At 36.3% G+C, this 19,948-nt stretch overlaps 1 protein-coding gene across 2 annotated transcripts; it reads right to left on the bottom strand.

The window, feature by feature from the left end:
* Window positions 1–13,429: 13,429 nt before the first annotated feature.
* LOC139851951 (protein STRUBBELIG-RECEPTOR FAMILY 1-like) lies at window positions 13,430–19,232 on the bottom strand. Of its 2 annotated transcripts, none has more exons than XM_071841146.1 (16): window positions 18,926–19,232; window positions 18,258–18,387; window positions 18,067–18,138; window positions 17,918–17,983; window positions 17,751–17,822; window positions 17,607–17,678; window positions 17,453–17,524; window positions 17,162–17,227; window positions 16,787–16,852; window positions 16,298–16,653; window positions 15,806–16,140; window positions 15,278–15,549; window positions 14,398–14,536; window positions 14,184–14,305; window positions 13,935–14,091; window positions 13,430–13,762 (listed from the first exon to the last, which is right to left on the bottom strand). In XM_071841146.1, the coding sequence occupies exons 1-16, from the start codon at window positions 19,023–19,025 to the stop codon at window positions 13,688–13,690; spliced, it is 2,172 nt and encodes a 723-aa protein (XP_071697247.1). In that variant the 5' UTR covers window positions 19,026–19,232; the 3' UTR covers window positions 13,430–13,687. The 2 variants fall into 2 exon arrangements, with proteins under 2 accessions (XP_071697247.1, XP_071697248.1); XM_071841147.1 differs by having other exon boundaries at window positions 16,298–16,650.
* Between the last annotated feature and the right edge of the window lie 716 nt (window positions 19,233–19,948).

Below are 19,948 nucleotides of genomic sequence, written 5' to 3'. Positions count from 1 at the left end.
CTGAAAATCATAATTACAGTTGCCCAGGTCGTACGGGTCAGACACAGAAACAGTAGAACACTAGGGTCAGTAGGTTCCGGTAGTTCTTGGTGCTCGATGCTTATCAAGGTTCTCATCCTTGATGCATATAGCTTCAAGTGTACAACTCGTTGATGTGTTTGCATCATTTTCACTAAGGTTTGACCATCATAACCCAAGTGTAAGTCTAAGACATGAAGCACAACTCACTTAAGTGTTGCAAGTGTTTTGATGAACCAAAGTTACATCAAAGTCTTAGATCTAACACATACATGAACTTTAAAACTAATATTAAGTTACAATTTGAAAATAAACTTATAAAATCAAGATCTTAAGTTGTAGAACATAGTTATTAGTTAGATCTTGAAGATCCAAGACTCAAAAGTCTAGATCTAACATAAGTGTACAAAGTTATAATTAAAGAAAGCTTACTTACATGTTCTTGAACTTTTAAAGTTAACTTTTAGTTCAAGATTAATGAGATCAATGTTAACTAGTAACACTTGACCAACAAGAACATAAATCATAAAATTAAAGTGCAAGTAAATGAAGTAAATAAGCTAAGTAAACAAGTTAATAAGTTCATGGGTTGCATACTTTAAAGATTCAAGCCTAAGTCTTGATCTTTAGAAAGTAAACTTTAAAGTTTACTTCATGAACTTCAAGTATGATTTACAACCATGAACTTACAATCTTTGAAACAACATATGTAGAACATAAACTAGTAAGTTTAGTTCTTGTATGTTCTTGTAATTACAAGATAAAATGAAGAATGAAACTAAAGAGTTTGATTCTTGTAACTAGTAAAGAATAACAACAACATTAACAACTAGTAAGTAATTAAACAATAATCAAGTAAACAACAACAAGTAACAAAAGATGATGATGATTCATGTGTTCTTGGTTTCGGTTTTAACAAGAAAAGAAGAAGAGAAAAGAAGTTCAAGTTACCTACAACTTAGAGAGAAAAGAGAGAAAGTTGAAAGTGTTTTGTGTGTGTGTTTTGAAATGAGATAAATGTGAGGATATTAGTGAGTGAAGTAGTAAAAAAAAATGAAACAAAACCCCCTTAACACCTTGGAGGCCGACGGTTAGGAGGGAAAAAGGGGGGAAAGGATTAGTCCACTAGTTCTTCATGTGTTAAAGCTTAAAAGGTGGTTACAAGAGGTGCATGCATGGGGATTGTGTGGTAACTAGATTCCTCATGTATAAAACTAGCTAGTTGTAACTAAATGTGATACTTACATGTAAGAATGGGCTAGTAAGTCCATTAAAGAAGTAGGGTGGGCTTCTAAAGTCCATAAACACTAATGAAGGCCCAAGTTCAAGTAACAAACAAGTAAATCCAATAAAAGCCCAAGTAATTAACTAGTAACCTTAGTTAATTAAAATGATTAATAATAACAATCATGAATGTAAATAATATTCTAAAAATATTATTCGTGAAAGTTTCGTGTGTCACAAAGACGTTTCGGGCAATTAAAGTCAAGTACGGGCAATCATGGCAACATGTAAATGTAATAACATACATTCGTTTAATCACAAGTATTAATAAATATAATTATTAATAAATAAACGTTGGAAAATCCAGGGTCGTTACGTTACCCACATGTTAAAGAAAATTTCGTCCCGAAATTTTAAGCTGAGGTAGATGCAGGAGTCGGGAAAAGGTGAGGATACTTCCGCATCATTTGATCCTCTCGCTCCCAGGTAAACTCAGGTCCTCGTTTGGCATTCCATCGTACTCGGACGATCGGAATCTTGTTGCGTTTCAAAGTTTTGACCTCACGGTCCATAATTTCAACAGCCTCTTCCACGAAATGGAGTTTGTCGTCAATTGTAAGTTCTTCCAATGGTATGATAAGTTCGGGTGCAGCAATACACTTCTTCAGGTTTGACACGTGGAAGGTAGGATGAACTGAGCTCAATTGTGCTGGTAGATCCAAACGGTAGGCAACGGGTTCGGCACGTTCCAAGATTTCAAAAGGACCAATGTATCGTGGGTTCAACTTTCCACGCTTTCCAAAACGAATCACACCCTTCCAAGGTGCAACCTTCAACATAACACGATCACCAATGTTGAATTCAAAGTCTTTACGTTTAAGATCGGAATAAATCTTTTGACGATCGCGGGCAGTCTTAAGTCTAGCTTGAATCTGAGCAATCTTTTCCGTTGTTTCGTGGACTACCTCGGGTCCGGTGATTTGCTTTTCACCTACTTCAGCCCAATAAATAGGAGATCGGCACTTGCGGCCATACAACGCTTCAAAAGGTGCAGCATTAATGCTTGAGTGATAACTGTTGTTGTAAGAAAATTCGGCGAGTGGCAAATGCCTTTCCCAGGCCTTTCCGAAATCAATGACCAATGCACGCAACATGTCTTCCAATGTCTGAATCGTTCGTTCACTTTGCCCGTCAGTTTGAGGGTGATAAGCAGTACTCATGTCAAGACGAGTTCCCATGGCTTCTTGCAAAGAACGCCAAAATCTAGAAGCAAAACGGGGATCGCGATCGGAGATGATCGATAAAGGTACACCATGACGAGATACAACCTCCTTGATGTATAGTTGAGCAAGTCTCTCCATTGTATCCATCTCCTTCATCGCTAGGAAGTGTGCAGATTTGGTAAGGCGGTCAACAATAACCCAAATAGTATCGTATCTGCCCACCGTCTTCAGTAGCTTAGTTATGAAATCCATTGTGATCCTTTCCCACTTCCATTGTGGGATTTCCAGTTGCTGAAGTAACCCAGAAGGTCTCTGATGCTCGGATTTAACCTTCGAGCAAGTCAAACACTTACCAACATAAGTCGCAACGTCCTTTTTAAGATTCGGCCACCAATACTGTTCTTTAAGGTCGTGGTACATTTTGCCCGCACCGGGGTGAATCGAATATCTCGATTTGTGTGCTTCATCAAGTATAAGGTTCCGTAGATCTCCATAATAAGGTACCCAAATTCTTCCGGCATAACATCGGAGTCCAGACTCCCTAACCTCGAATCGAGAGACAAGTATATTCAAATGTTTATGAGTTATATTCTCCTTCTTGAGAGCCTCATCTTGGGCTACTCTGATCTGACTGTTGAGGTTCGAATGGATGGTGATGTTCAGAGCCCTAACACGAAGAGGTGTCGTCCTCTCCTTTCGGCTTAAAGCGTCAGCTACAACATTGGGCTTGCCAGGATGATAGCGAAGTTCACAATCATAGTCGTTTAGCGTCTCGATCCATCTACGCTATCTCATATTCAGTTGCTTCTGAACAAAAATGTGTTGAAGACTCTTGTGGTCGGTGAAGATAGTGCTCTTAGTTCCATACAAATAGTGTCTCCACAATTTGAGCGCAAAGACAACGGCTCCAAGTTCGAGATCGTGAGTAGTGTAGTTCCGCTCGTGAATCTTCAATTGTCGGGAGGCATAAGCGATAACCTTTGATCTTTGCATCAATACACAACCAAAACCACTTTTCGATGCATCACAATAAACAACAAAGTCATCACTGCCCTCAGGAAGTGATAGGATAGGTGCGGAGGTTAACTTCTTCTTCAAAGTTTGAAATGTTGATTCGTGTGCGGGTTCCCAAATGAACTTCTTGCCCTTGTGAGTTAGCGCGGTCAAAGGACGCGCAATCAGAGAAAATCCTTCAATAAACCTTCGGTAATAACTGGCGAGACCTAGGAATTGGCGAATATGCGTCGGAGTAGTGGGGGTCTCCCACTTGCTGATAGCTTCAATCTTGGCGGGATCAACTTTGATACCCTTGTCGCTCACAACATGACCCAGAAATTGTACTTAATTCAACCAAAATTCACACTTGGAGAATTTGGCGTAAAGTTGCTCTTGTCTCAGGAGTTCAAGTACTAGTCGGAGGTGTTGCTCATGCTCTTCTTCGCTCCTAGAGTAGATGAGGATATCATCTATGAAGACGATAACAAACTTATCCAAGTACGGCTTGCAGACACGATTCATGAGATCCATGAACACGGCAGGTGCATTTGTCAAACCGAATGGCATCATGAGAAACTCATAATGACCATAACGGGTCCTGAATGCAGTTTTCATCACGTCACTTTCCTTCACCCTCAACTGGTGATAACCGGATCGCAAATCGATCTTTGAGTAAACGCTCGATCCTTGTAGTTGGTCAAAAAGATCGTCAATGCGGGGAAGAGGATACCGATTCTTGATTGTCAATTTGTTGAGTTCACGGTAGTCGATACACATACGGAAGGATCCATCCTTCTTCTTCACAAACAACACAAGTGCGCCCCAAGGCGAGAAGCTTGGTTGGATAAATCCTCGATCTAACAACTCTTGTAGTTGACTCTGTAATTCTTGCATCTCGAAAGGTGCGAGTCTATAAGGTGCGCGAGCTACAGGTGCAGCTCCTGGTACTAAATCAATTTGAAACTCTACTGCTCTCGACGGTGGTAATCCAGGCAATTCTTCAGGGAAGACATCGGAAAATTCGTTCACAATTCGAACGTCGTTCACACTCTTCACCTCGGTTTCTACCATTTTCACATGCGCTAGGACAGCAAGACGTCCCTTCTTCATAATCTTTTGCGCTTTCACGCAACTAATGAGGTTCAACTTCGAGGTACATCTCTCTCTGTAGATGATCAGTGGCTCACCGTCTCCTTGTGGTATACGAAGAGTTTTATCTCCACAGATAATATCGGCCCTTATCTTACTCAACCAATCCATACCGACGATCACGTCAAAACTTCCCAATTTGATGGGTATCAAATCAATTTCGAAATCTGCACCAGCTATGTTGATAATAGCTCCACGACTAATATGGTCAACCTTTTCAAGTTTTCCATTGGCGACCTCGACAAGCATACTCTCTTTTAACGGGACTAATGACCAATTAATCTTATCGCAAAAATGTCTACATACATAACTTCTATCCGCACCAGTATCAAACAAGACAGAAGCTAAAAGATTGTTGATAGTGAATATACCTGTCACCAAGTCGGGATTTTCTCGGGCGTCCCTTGCATTAACGTTGAAAGCTCTACCACGGGGTGGTCCGCCATCTTTTCTTTTGTTAGAGTACGCATTTCTAAAATGGCCCGTTTGTCCGCATTCGTAGCACTTCTTCGGCCCATTGGTGTTCGGCTTCCCATTCAAAGTGGTGACCTTGCAGTCTTTCCCGATGTGCCCAGTCCGTTGGCACTTTTCGCAAACAACATTACAATATCCAGTATGGTGCTTGTAGCACCTCATGCATTGTGGTAAGGTTCCTTTGTAGTTCGGGTTCGTGTTAGTGTTCGGATTGGGGTTTCCACCGTTGTTGTTTCCTCTGAAACCCTCATGTCATTTCGTCGGGTTCTGATCATAGGTCTGTCCCCTGTTGTTATCCCATTTGCGCTTCTCACTAGTACCCGCTTCAGACTTAGTTTTCTTCGGTTCATCGATGGTTATTTGATTCATTAAAGTATGCGCTATGCGCATCGCTTCGGGAACATTCGGTGGCTTGGACGAGGTGACGTTTCCCTTGATGGACTTAGGGAGTCCCCAGAAGTATCTCTTCATACGCTTGAATTCTGGGGTGACCATTGTCGGGCACATCAGGGCTAGTTCCAAAAATCTCCTATTGTAACCATCAAGGTCGTTCCCAACGGCCTTTAACTGCATGAATTCCATCTCCATCTTTTGTATCTCGGTTCTCGAACAATACTCCTCAATCATGGCACACTTAAATTCTTCCAATGGCGTAGCATAAGCCTCATCAATGCCTTGTTCCTGTGCCATTATGTTCCACCACGTGAGCGCGCCGTCAAACAGCGTGCAAGAAGCAAATTTGGTTTTGTTGTCCTCCGAACAGTCGCTAACTCGGAATACTAATTCTAGCTTTTTGAACCATCTAGTGAGACCAACCGGTCCCTCAGTGCCGCTGAAGTTATGCGGTCTACAGCTCTGGAATTCCTTGTAAGTACACCCATTTCGAATGGGTTGAATAACCGGTGGTGGTAGCGGTGGCGGTGGAGCTTGGGGTTGCATTTCCGCAATGGCTGCGGCTACACGTTCTTGGATCATCTCTTCAATTTGAGCAGCAGTAGGTGTGGATCGACCATTAGCCATGATGTTCTAAACAAAAATTTTGACTCAAGTCAAAATCCAGTATTCAAATAGTAATAATACAGTATATAGTAACCAACATGGAATCAAAACATTTCATGTTATTAAATAACGCATCTAGGTACAAATACCACAGAATCATCGTACAGTAATATAAATAGAACGTCGTGCAAGAATTAAATAACGCAAAGTTCCATTCATTAATAATAATAAGTTTCATACATCTGAATAAGTCCGTACAATACATAAGTGAAACATAAAACTACAACTAGATTACATAATGAAATCTAAATACAAAAGCCCTACGGTGAAAGTGGGTGAAGGATGTTCATAACATGGGCCATCTGGTCCTCTAGCTCAGCAACTCGAGCTCGGAGGATCTCCACCTCCCTTATCAATTCCTCAACAGTGGGAGATGGTGGGGCAGGTGGTACTGGTGGTGCCAGTGGTGCCGGTGGTGCAGGTGGTGCCGGTGGTGCAGACGTTACATAACAGGGTGCAGATGTTCCGGCTCCAGAAATAGTCAGTACGTAACGGGGTGCCTTACGCACGAGTGGGTCGGCAGGATACGGCACAAGCCGCTTACGGGCAGTAACCCTACGACGCTGACCAAATGCGTCAGTGAAAGCACGACCTCCATTCACCCCTGGAATGACGGTGCCATCAAAACGGTACCGCTTCTTCGGTGGGGTGGAGGGTGCCTGTATAGGTACATCAGCAGGGTCCTCATCATCACTGGAGTCGTCTGAGGAGGTGTCATCGGATGAAGCATCAGTGGATGACGGGTCGTCCGAATCATGTGGTGGCTGTACGGGTGGCTGAACTGGCCGTCCTTGAGCGGCCATCATCTGTCTGTACCTAGCGGGTCCGATCGGAATGAGAAGTCCATCAGGGGTGCGTCGATACCAATGGCGATACCGGTTACGGAATGGACCTTCCCCGAACTCCGCGGGAATCACAATCTCACCGGAGCGGGGCTGTGATCCTGAGGGTCTGGGGGCAGATGGAGCTGTAATCTCTGAAGGGTCCTGGGCTCCGCTAGAAGTAACCACTGGGGCAAGCGCCTGGCTGCTAGTCTCGGAAGATGAAGCGCCGGGGTCACTAGTAGGCAACGGGATCGGTGTGTATGCAGCAGCAGTAGGTGGGGTGGCTGACGAGTCTGAACTGCCCAAAATGATAGCAGGTGGAGTATCCGATATCTGAACAAGGAAAAATAAATTTTTCCATGTCAGTAAGTCATAAAGCAAACACGTATTAGGCCAACAGTTTAAATCATGTACAACAATAAGTAGCATGGCAATAATAACGAATCGTACAGAAGTAGCATGCAATCGAAAGCAAGTAATATCATACAGTAGTGAAATCATGTAGTAGCATACAGCATGTAGCAGTAAAAGTAAGCAGCAGCATGCAGTAAGTTCAGCGGAAACAAGTAAACTAGCAAAGTTGTAGATTAGTCCTATTAGTGAATCCTACTCGGTCGGGTCTTAGACTCACTAATGCAACCTAATTCCCTACAACCAATGCTCTGATATCAAATGTGATGCCCTGTACAAAACCATCGTGTACGAATCATCAACAACAGGATCATTACAAGGTTAAGTACTATATGCTGTAATAAAAGATGTTGCATTCATGATAGAAAGGTGACGTCATAATCGACATCAAATGTTTTACACCAACAGTATGCTTCTACGAATAGCAAGCATGAATAAATGTACGTGACCCTTAGGTCGTTACAAAACATAGTTCCAAATATATTAAAGTTTGAATGCAAGATAAACAGTTCATGCGGTGATAACACTAGAGCAGCGGGTGTCTACGGCAAGACTAGCACGACAGCGAAAGCAAATAACCTTAAGCACCTGAGAAAAACATGCTTAAAAATGTCAACACAAAGGTTGGTGAGCTATAGTTTAAGTATAACAGTATGTAAGGTAGGCCACGAGATTTCAGTGCTACAAAGAGCGTTTCAAAACAGTATGACAAAGTATATGTTAACCGTGGGCACTTGGTAACTAACTTAACGTTTATACCCCCTGAAAGTACACTTGGCAAGTGCGTATGTATTACGAAGTATTAAACACCCGTTAAATGCTAGCACTACTAGCCCGAGTGGGGATGTCAAACCCTATGGATCCATATCTAAGATTCGCGTTCACGGTTCAAAAACCAATGATTAAACGTTACCGAGCTAAAGGGAATGTTTATGCCGTTGTATAACCCACACATATATAAAGTTTAAGTACTCGTGCCTAGTATGTAAAACATAAAATCCGCATGTATTCTCAGTTCCCAAAATAAGTTAAAGTAAAAAGGGAATGCTATAACTCACAATGATAAAGTAGCGGTAAAGTATGACTCGAAAAGTAAGCAAGTAATGAAGGTTGTCCAAACGGGTCCTCAACCTAAGTGAAATATCACTAAGTCAGTAAATCGTCCGAATAGGTTTAAAAGTATGTAAATAAGGTCTTAAGGGTCATCATCATTCATCATTAAACAAAAGATGTAAAGTAAGTTTCGTTCAAGCAAAGAGTTTAAAACAAAGGCTGAGTTCGGTCAGTCACCACTGCCTCTATACCTACTGAAATAAGGTGAGACCAGTGGCCATGGCTCCGTATATGAGTCCTTTAGTTGTGGTAAAAATTACAGAAGCAAACTCATCTTCGTTTGACCGTGGCGACGGTCTAAGTGCGAGTAGGTCAGAATTTTCAGCACAATGTTAAATGGACATAGTGACGATCGGAGGGCCATAAATCCTAAACCGTAACTCGGATTAAGACGACCTATATGAAAAGTTATCTACTCGAATAGAGCTATCTGAAAATCATAATTACAGTAGCCCAGGTCGTACGGGTCAGACACAGAAACAGTAGAACAGTAGGGTCAGTAGGTTCCGGTGGTTCTTGGTGCTCGATGCTTATCAAAGTTCTCATCCTTGATGCATATAGCTTCAAGTGTACAACTCGTTTATTTGTTTGCATCATTTTCACCAAGGTTTGACCATCATAACCCAAGTGTAAGTCTAAGACATGAAGCAAAACTCACTTAAGTGTTGCAAGTGTTTTGATGAACCAAAGTTACATCAAAGTCTTAGATCTAAAACATACATGAACTTTAAAACTAATATTAAGTTACAATTTGAAAATAAACTTCTAAAATCAAGATCTTAAGTTGTAGAACATAGTTCTTAGTTAGATCTTGAAGATCCAAGACTCAAAAGTCTAGATCTAACATAAGTGTACAAAGTTATAATTAAAGAAAGCTTACTTACATGTTCTTGAACTTTTAAAGTTAACTTTTAGTTCAAGATTAATTAGATCAATGTTAACTAGTAACACTTGACCAACAAGAACATAAATCATAAAATTAAAGTGCAAGTAAATGAAGTAAATAAGCTAAGTAAACAAGTTAATACGTTCATGGGTTGCATACTTTAAAGATTCAAGCCTAAGTCTTGATCTTTAGAAAGTAAACTTTAAAGTTTACTTCATGAACTTCAAGTATGATTTACAACCATGAACTTACAATCTTTGAAACAACATATGTAAAACATAAACTAGTAAGTTTAGTTCTTGTGTGTTCTTGTAATTACAAGATAAAATGAAGAATGAAACTAAAGAGTTTGATTCTTGTAACTAGTAAAGAATAACAACAACATTAACAACTAGTAAGTAATTAAACAATAATCAAGTAAACAACAACAAGTAACAAAAGATGATGATGATTCATGTGTTCTTGGTTTCGGTTTTAACAAGAAAAGAAGAAGAGAAAAGAAGTTCAAGTTACTTACAACTTAGAGAGAAAAGAGAGAAAGTTGAAAGTGTTTTGTGTGTGTGTTTTGAAATGAGAGAAATGTGAGGATATTAGTGAGTGAAGTAGTAAAAAAAAAATGAAACAAAACCCCCTTAACACCTTGGAGGCCGACGGTTAGGAGGGAAAAAAGGGGGAAAGGATTAGTCCACTAGTTCTTCATGTGTTAAAGCTTAAAAGGTGGTTACAAGAGGTGCATGCATGGGGATTGTGTGGTAACTAGATTCCTCATGTATAAAACTAGCTAGTTGTAACTAAATGTGATACTTACATGTAAGAATGGGCTAGTAAGTCCATTAAAGAAGTAGGGTGGGCTTCTAAAGTCCATTAACACTAATGAAGGCCCAAGTTCAAGTAACAAACAAGTAAATCCAATAAAAGCCCAAGTAATTAACTAGTAACCTTAGTTAATTAAAATGATTAATAATATCAATCATGAATGTAAATAATATTCTAAAAATATTATTCGTGAAAGTTTCGTGTGTCACAAAGACGTTTCGGGCAATTAAAGTCAAGTACGAGCAATCATGGCAACATGTAAATGTAATAACATACATTCGTTTAATCACAAGTATTAATAAATATAATTATTAATAAATAAATGTTGGAAAATCCAGGGTCGTTACACCTGTACTCCGCGATTGCGGAGTGTTTAGGTGTAATTGAGCCGCGATTGCGGCACTATGGATAACAGCTCACACTCGATCAATTTCTTGTGCAGACGGTTTTATATATATATATATTATATATATATATTTTTTATTTATATAATTAATTATATATTATATTTACGTACATAGTTAATATGTAAATTTACTTCCGATCTTTTGTACGTTGAAACTTAACTTATGTACCGGTTTCAGTTTCTCGAACGTTAACTTATACGCTGAGAAAACTTGCACTATACATTACGCGACGTGTACCTTTATCAATAATTCGACCCAATCATCGATAGACTATATTACCCAAAGTATAATCTTTACATTTGAGTGTTGTGGTCATTTGCTTTTATAAATCAAAATCTCGTTATTTATCAAAGAATGTTTAATAATATTATTTTAAATTCAAAACGTTTTATGACCAAGTATAATATTTCATCACTTCGTAAAATATAAATATATTTTCATTTAGAATTATAAACTTATATATTTTTAGAAATATTTATTTACTAATATAATATTTAGTTTTTCAAAAACTTTATTATATTTCAAAGTTTAATATATATAAATTAAAATCGTTTAAACAATAGATATTATTATATCACCTAACGTTTACGCTCTTAATTTAATATAATTCATTTATGCGCCAACGTTTATTTCAACTCTTCAAACGTTTTAAATAACATATCTAAAAATCAATCGAATCAAATAAACAAGTGTTACTACTATCTGCTTAACTAATTTGAAATTATATATGTTCAATAATTATAAACACGTTTTAAATACACGTTGCAAGTTATTTATATACACAACAATTAACATTCTAATTCATGTTATTTAAACAAGGACATTTTAATAATCAAGTTTCATTATATCGAAAAACGTCTTCGTACACCTGTAACTAAATCAGTTGATTATTATGAAATCTAGTCATCCACTAACTTTTGTCTAATTTTCGTTATTTGACACATTGTTTTTACTTGTAAATCACTTTACCATTTTTCGAATATCGTTAAAAAGAATAGATTTCTCAAATCATAGTGGACCTCATAACAGAGACCCGTAATCATAATCACAATGCATCTGATAATTCAATCATTTGATATTATCTTTTATTTCCGTCGATAAACATCTTGAAACAAATACGTTCATGTAAAGTATTATACATTTAATACTTAGTTAATGTTTTCAAATTATAACATATACACATATATCATATCCGTTCATATAATGATTCGTGAATCGTCGGTATTTGGTCGAGGTTAAATGAATATATGAATACAGTTTACACTTCTTGAGATTCAACTTAACAAACTTTGCTTATCGTGTCGGAAACATATAAGGATCAAAGTTTAAATTTGGTCGGAAATTTTCGGGTTGTCACAATCAGGTGATGTCCTGTTTCGTCATTGTACATATGAAACATTTCTGCTAATGCCATGCTCCACGTAATGCCACATATTCTTGACCATATGAAATGAATAGACGATTCATATTCACCTTTGACTGCAAATCTGCAAAACTCGTCGATCCAATCTTAATATATGAATCTGCATACTGATTGAATATGTCTAATATGTTGTATACCATTCGTGATAAGTTGAATTTGAACCCCTAACATCTTGGTTGAATGAGTTATCTCAATATCGATAAGCCAATGACCCTTTGGTGTACTCATATTGATATTGGTTGGTGTATAGTCAGTCGTATAAGATGGTAATTCTTATGACGCAAAAGTAGTTACATACAAAAATAGTTTACAAAACTACCCTTCAATGATAATACAAGACAAAATTGCAAATGGTGGATTATTTTGATGGGAATGAAATGAATATTCAACCCACGTTATCCACCATATAGTTTGATATTTTGCTTATTAAAGTTAAATCGTTAACCAATTTTTTCAATCATATAAAAGAATATAAAAGATGTTATTAATATGTTACTCGTAAAAGAAAGTGGAAAGTAGAAATGGGCTAAGTAAAACAGAACTTAAATTCCGTGGAGCCTTTTAAAACCGTCAGATTAAAAAATAAGGATCTGCCTTAGCATACTACTAGGCTTTGAAACTCGTACGTTGTACGGACACTGTCTGTTATATATAACAGGTGGGTTAAGGGTATATTTTGCAAAAGTAGCTGAAAGCTGGTAGCTGTTAGCTGAAAGCTGCAGTTGGAAGTTGATAGCTAGAGCTTTTTAAATAGATCTCAGTATTTGGTAGAGTAACTGGAGCTGTAAAAAAAATTGATAAAATGACAAAAATGGACATCAAGAAAAAACACTTAAATATCTCCACTTTAATTTAATAAAACACAGATAATATAATAATGCTAAATTATTATACATAATTTTTTTAGATTAGAACTCGTTATATTATATACTATAAGTATTGTGCCAAACTTGAATGAACACAAAACTACATAGAAGACATACATATATACGTTGTAAACTTTTTTTTTTTTTTTTTGGCAAAAAACAGAAAATAATTAAATATAAGGATATAGAAGACAGCCGAGTCATTTTAACTTCTGTAAACAAGTAACCAAGTCAACAAAATACTACCAAAGCTTACATTACACTAGTGTAAATAAATATAAGGGTATTTGTGTTATTTAATGGGCTAAAAAGCTCTATTACTTCTAAACGCTACATGGAACAGCGTTGGAATTAAGAGCTTAATGAAGCTTTTTAATTTACTCAAAAAGCTTTAAGCTAGTTCAATCAAACGAAGCTTGAGTTTTTTCATAAAAGCTAAAAGTTCCAAAAAGTTCTAAAAAGCTCTTTGCCAAACATAGCCTAACAATGACTATGGCTGATACTGATTCTCTACTTTTGTGATCAAATCAAAAGTTGACTCTAAAATAAACTTGATTATGTTAATGGATCTATTGTTGTAATATTATACAAATCAACTTTGATTTATAAGATAAGATAAATAAATAAATACCATAAGAAATAATTCAACCAACAAATTGAACCAACAAACTAAACATAAATCGTTCACATTTGATTTACAAACAAGAGAGATGTGTTTCCGGCAAACCACAAGTTGATCGCTTTGCTCCTTTGTAACCCGATCCAACGGTTTTTGTACACTCCGGTTGTAGATGTTGTTTAAGGATTTCTTTGGATCATATGCAACAGACTTTGCACGATTTCTGACATCGGTGGCCTAAACTCTGGTTCAGGCTAACAAAATACAAGTATACAGAAAACAATAAAATTTTGAACCACTAACAAAATAGAAGCATAGACCAAACATTAAAAGGTACAGATATTTTCCCACTTATCGGATCAGGTAACAAAAAAAAAAAAAAAAGGAAAAAAAAGATCATGATAATGAGTTAACATCGACACTAACCTGAACACAAAGAGAGATAATATCTGCAAACCGAGATAAAGACTTGGAGGAACATGCGGCACGTAAAGAAGGATCAATCATCCCCGACAACGCTTCTATATCATGTAGTTGAGAAATTGCCCATCTCACGAGAAACTGTTCTCCCCGTGGCCTTGAACTATACATGTCAACTTTTTCTCGTTAGCAAAATCATATATGCAAAAATTATTTCAAATATATTGTCACATTCAGTAAAAATATATCGATAACCTGTCATAAGCTTTGCGACCAGTGATAAGTTCTAACATAATGACTCCGAAGCTATAAACGTCACTCTGGTACGTATAACTTCCGTACTCAAGTTCCGGGGCACCGTATCCGCACCCTTGCAACTAAAAATTAAGTGGTGTCAAATTTTTAAATGCCATGGAAAAAGTATAGACAAATAAACCATGTGGTTTCGAGTCTCAATGGATTTTCTTACCTTGGTTACATGGCTAGCTGGTAGTAACGGATCCAATCCGCAATCGGAAACACGTGCATTGAGCTCATTGTCGAATAGAATATTTGTTGACTTTAAGTTGTGGTGTACAACGGCCGGTTGACAAACCTCGTGCAAGTACCTTATTAACACAAACAACATGTGTTAATAAGTGTTGGTATAACAAGTATATATAAAGACACAAACAACATATGTTAATAAGTGTTGGTATAACAGGATCAATGGGGAAGTAACCAATCGGGGGAAGCAAATTTTTTTTTTTTTTTTTTCGTTTTTTGGGAATTTTTTTTCAGGCATCAAGATCACATGAAAATATGAACATTTAAAAAAGACACTTCGTGATGAATATTATTATCTAGGAGGGAAAACGATCGACAAAAATAACATCAAGATAATATTGATCGGTGAAGAATGTTAACGTTTTTTTTCTTCATGTTTTGTGAAGTACTTTTTGTCAAAATTTAGCCCGATTTAGAGTTTAGGGTTTAAACCTAAATCTAAACTCTAAATCTAAACCCTAAACCCTAAATTTCTAAACCCTAATATCTAAAACTTCAAAATACGCTCGAAAAACACGATAATTGTTATATATTAATTCTTCGAGCGTTTTCCCGCCAAAATAAAAACATTTATCACAAAGTGTCTTTATTAAATGTTCATATTTTCATCTAATCTATAATGTTCGTGAACAAAGTTTTTACAAAAAACGAAAAAAAAAAAAAAAAAATTTTGCTTCCCCACGCTTCGCGCTTCCCCCCGATTGGTTGCTTCCCCCTTGATCCTACCATATATATATATATATATATATATATATATATATATATATATATATATATATATATATATTGAAATATGTACTCACTCGAGAGCTCTTGCTACTTGAAGTGCTAAATGTAGTCGAGAATTCCACGAAAGCTTCTCGTGAATTTCATCATTTAGGTGCAAAGCTTCATGTAATGTCCCATTCTCGCAATACTCGTAAACAAAAAGTCGTTGTCCATGTTCAAAACAATAACCTTCAAGCCCAACTATGTTTTCATTTCGAAGTTTAGAAACATTTGTAACCAACCCCATAAAACGTTCATCGTCCCACTTTCGAGAAGTTGCGTTGTCCAATTTCTTGATTGCTAGTAGCTGTACATATGAAAGAGAAAACATTAAAAAAATTGTGCGTGAATGCGTTATCATTTTATAAAGTTATATGGAGCTGGTTTGAAACGCAAATAGTTATTTCTACGGTTATCAAAAAAATATATATAGAAACTACTGGGTTAAATATGATAAAAGGAACTTTAAACTAAAACGATATAGCAGGTTTGTACTTTGAGTGATTTTTGACCCATTCGACCCATTTTGACCCTAGAACCAAAATGCAGCCAATCGATCTTACCTTTCCATCAGGTAGCACGGCTTTGTATACGGTAGCGAGCATGCCATTTCCAACAAGATTTTCTTGGGAAAAGCTATTTGTGTACTCTTGAAGAGATGCTATCGAAAAAAACTTGGTAGAGCCTACACTTGTCGTAGTACGACGAGAGGTAGTCGTTGGAACCGCAATCGGTTTTACCACGACCCTTTCACGAGAAGGTTGGGAAGAGGTTGGTAAAGAACTTGCATTGACTTTTGTCATGTCGATAACATGATCATCGTCTTTACTTTTAAAGATTTTTTCAACTTTCTCACTTTTCACTGAAGATCTCGTCAATATATCTTTACTTTCGTCATCTAGAAAATGTGATACAATAGTCAATAATAGTTTAATTATTTTTTTTCGTTACTCTTAGAATTGTGGACCAACAAAGTCAAAGTGGAATTTTTTTTTTTATTACTCAGGGAATACAAGTACAAAAAGCATAACCAAAATAAAGGGTGCAAGGTTTACCATTTTCTTTAAGTTTAGACGGTTTTAAGACTTTAGGTGTAGAGTTCCTCATTTCCCCGTCTTTTATATTCTTGACTGTTGACTTTTCCTTGAGATGTTTTGACATACAAAAGCAAAGCGCCAATGCAAGGACAAGAAGAATCAAGAAACCGCCAACAGCAACCCAAGCAACTTTTTTAGTCATTATAGACTTGAGTTTTGCGGAAGAATGTTGCTGCATCTCAGGTGGTGGTGGCTGTCCGAATACTTGAATTCCGGGGCCAATTTCTGGTGGCATCGGGCCAAATGATGACGGTGACGGCGACGAGATTGGTGGAGATGGGATAACTGTTGTATTGAAGGGGTTCCCAGTGCTTCTGCATTTGCAATATTGCATAACTGAATGTTAGAGCATAAATTAAGAGACAACGGTTTTCATTAAGAAAAATATAATAAAATAATAAAAATAAAATAATGACAAATGTAAACGTGAATTATTTTATACTTCACCTAAAATTCGGAATGTCCAACAATTTGGAAGGTATAGGTCCAGAAAAAAGATTATTTTCCACGTCCCTGTATCAGTAGAAACAATTATATCTAATTCAAACGATGTAACAGATAAGGTTTTCCTGTTAAGGCTACCGGGGGTTTAGGGTTTACGGGTTATCTTGCGACCGTTTCCGACCCTGTTTCTGGCCGCCCTAAGATACCCTACTAATGTAGTCTCAACTTGAGATCTCTTGTGATGATATCATGCCCCAGCCACAACCACTAGGCTATCTTGGGTTAGTTTTATTAATATTTAATTTAAATACATAAAAATGCACAAGTTTATAGATAAATACAAGAACAAAGTAATAGAAAAAAAGTCGAGAAGATTACAAAGATATAAGCGGAAGATCTTGCAACACATCAAGAACCCTAATAAGATGATTGTCTTGCAAATGCCTACAAAGACCAACAGTGCGCTTTAAAAAGTCAAACCGAATAAAGATTTGAGACGTTCTTTTGAAACAAATGAAGATTACTACAAAATGTTGAAATTGGAATAAGTAATATAATATATATTAAACTAATCACCACTTACATATGCTAGAAATATAAATTATTTATGCTACCATTTGAATTTTGAATTAGATTTATCGACTTAAAAGCCGAATGTGAGATACTCACAAAGTTGTTAGCGATGACAAGTTTGCCATGGAAGAAGGTAGTGGGCCACTTAAATTGTTAGCAGACAAGTCCCTGCCAACAAGACATAATATTTAATAAATACTCCTACATAAAACACACAAGCATTTGAGGAAAACATAAAATGGTGGCTTACAAATTTGTTAAGGGTGTAAGCTGCTGAAAAGAATCAGGAATTACTCCTGTCAAATGGTTATTACTTAATAACCTGAAGAAAAAAAATGTTAGAACTTAAAACTCAAAAAGTACATGAACATGATATCTTGTACGTGATACTTACAAGTCTGTCATTTGGCCTAACAAAGATACAGAGTCTGGTATACTCCCCGTAAGTTGATTCCCCGAGAGCATTCTAACAAAAAAAAAAAAAAACAGAAGCGTTTTTTTCATTAAAAGAGAAGAATTACAACCAACAAAGTATACAAATCTTGCAGTATAAAGACATACAAAATTTTAATGGTAAGAGGAAGGTTTGATGGTATCCGGCCTCCAATGTGATTATTGCTCAAATCTCTGCACGCAAAAAAATAAAATCATAAAAAAAGGAATTATCTTATATAGTACGTATGCCTACAGCTTCGAAGGTATAGACTTACATTTGTATGATGGAAACGAAAGCTCCCAAATTCTCACCCAATTCACCTCCCAAATTAGCACCATTAAGAATTCTATATGCATTCATAAAATTACAACTTTCAGAAATAAATCTCGATAAAAGGTGAGAAACAATAACGCCGAACATTTAGATTTAGATATCAAATCATTAAAGAAATCAAAGGTATCTTACATTCCAGTTATGTTTGAGTTGACGCATTGAACACCTTGCCAACCTTCTGCACAAGGGTCTCCACCCGACACTAACCATCCAGGAAGAGGTGGATAGCCGAGTGCCGCATATAGACTATTTATAGCCAAGACTGTCATAAATAAAAAGATAATAATATAAATATATCAAATATTCAATCAACACACACATTACCATAACAAAGTTTAATGCATCATTTATTACACTAACGAAATATTGAAACGAAAATTGATGATATATGTATGCATGTTACTAACCAGTTAGGAAATTCAACTCAAACTAGCATTCAATGTCAAAAATTCGTAAAAACTATTGGCTATTTGGTTTGCAGTATTTTTATTTTTTTGGTGGTATCAGACATAGGGGTTGACTTTGAATAGAATTTGTTCAGCCAATTATTTCAATTGACAGAAGTGTTTTTGGTATTAAACCCTCAAAATTATGTTGTGAATTTCAATTCTAGTAGATTTCCAGTAGGTGTTAAGGCAAAATATGTGTGACTTAAAACAAAACTTACGCTAATACCAGAAACTTATGGAAATTCAACTCAAACTAGCATTCAAAGTCAAACATATTCAAATTCAATTTAAATACATACATACACTAATTAATAAATAAATAAAAACAAGACTAAGAAAAAGAATGCTTACTATCTCGTTGATCCGTGTCTCCAAAGCAAATTTTAGCAGTGAATATTGTTATCAAACCCACCATTGTCAACATAGAAAACCTTAATTTTGAATACTCCATCACAACTTTATCTTAATTATTTCAATAACTTAAGAAAACACAACAAGGAGCTTAACAAAAGTTCCAAAAGAAAAGAACCCACAATAACAAATTAGAATTATTTAAATAATATTAACATATACCCATACTTAAATTTGTAAGAGCAAGAGATACGCAATGAGTGACCCAAATCAAACCCTAAAACACTCCACAAAAATAAGCATTCAAAATTTCAAGAAACAGAGAAAGATTTGAGCTTGTGAACAAAATTCTTTAAAATGAAATTGGTAAATTAAGTTAGATGAAATTAATAATAGATACAGTAACAAAAAAGCAGAAAAAGACACTCAAAAAGCAAATCTTGAAGAGGCTTGAATGAAAATTGCACGTTGTCCAAAAATCGAGTCAAAAGTAAGAAAGATTAATCAAAAGAAAAAACAGATTAAACCTCAGTTGTTAATTTGCATTCTTGTAATATAATAATAGCAGTTATACAAAACAGACGAAAAAGATTCAATTTTTGAGATATAGATACAGTATATAAACCCTAAAAGGTGGTAATGCTTATTGGAAGAAAGTAGACGGTGTTGGTGCTTATCTTTTTTTCTTTTAAAATACTTTTTAAATTTAATTTAAATTAAAAAACTTTGTGTGAAAGAGGGCATATATCGAATTTGAATATATTATTTTTATCTTTTTTGCAATATTAGACCGTTGGGTGGGTCAAGTGTTGGAGATGGGACCCCTACTTTTGTCTGTGGACTTGTGTCACTTTTTTTTTTTTTTTTTTTCTAATCTCAAATCGACTACCCGTTTTGCGAGTAACCCCGAATCATTGTAACTGCATGAAATCAAACCCTTGACCTCTACATTGAAAGGTTAGAGTCTTACCCTGCCACCACCACCACCCACATAGTTACTGTAGTGACCCGAACTTTTCCATG

The sequence above is a fragment of the Rutidosis leptorrhynchoides genome, chromosome 6 (genome assembly GCF_046630445.1).
Source record: "Rutidosis leptorrhynchoides isolate AG116_Rl617_1_P2 chromosome 6, CSIRO_AGI_Rlap_v1, whole genome shotgun sequence".
Classification (NCBI taxonomy): Eukaryota; Viridiplantae; Streptophyta; class Magnoliopsida; order Asterales; family Asteraceae; genus Rutidosis; species Rutidosis leptorrhynchoides.
This window is presented reverse-complemented; position numbering and strand designations above follow the sequence as displayed.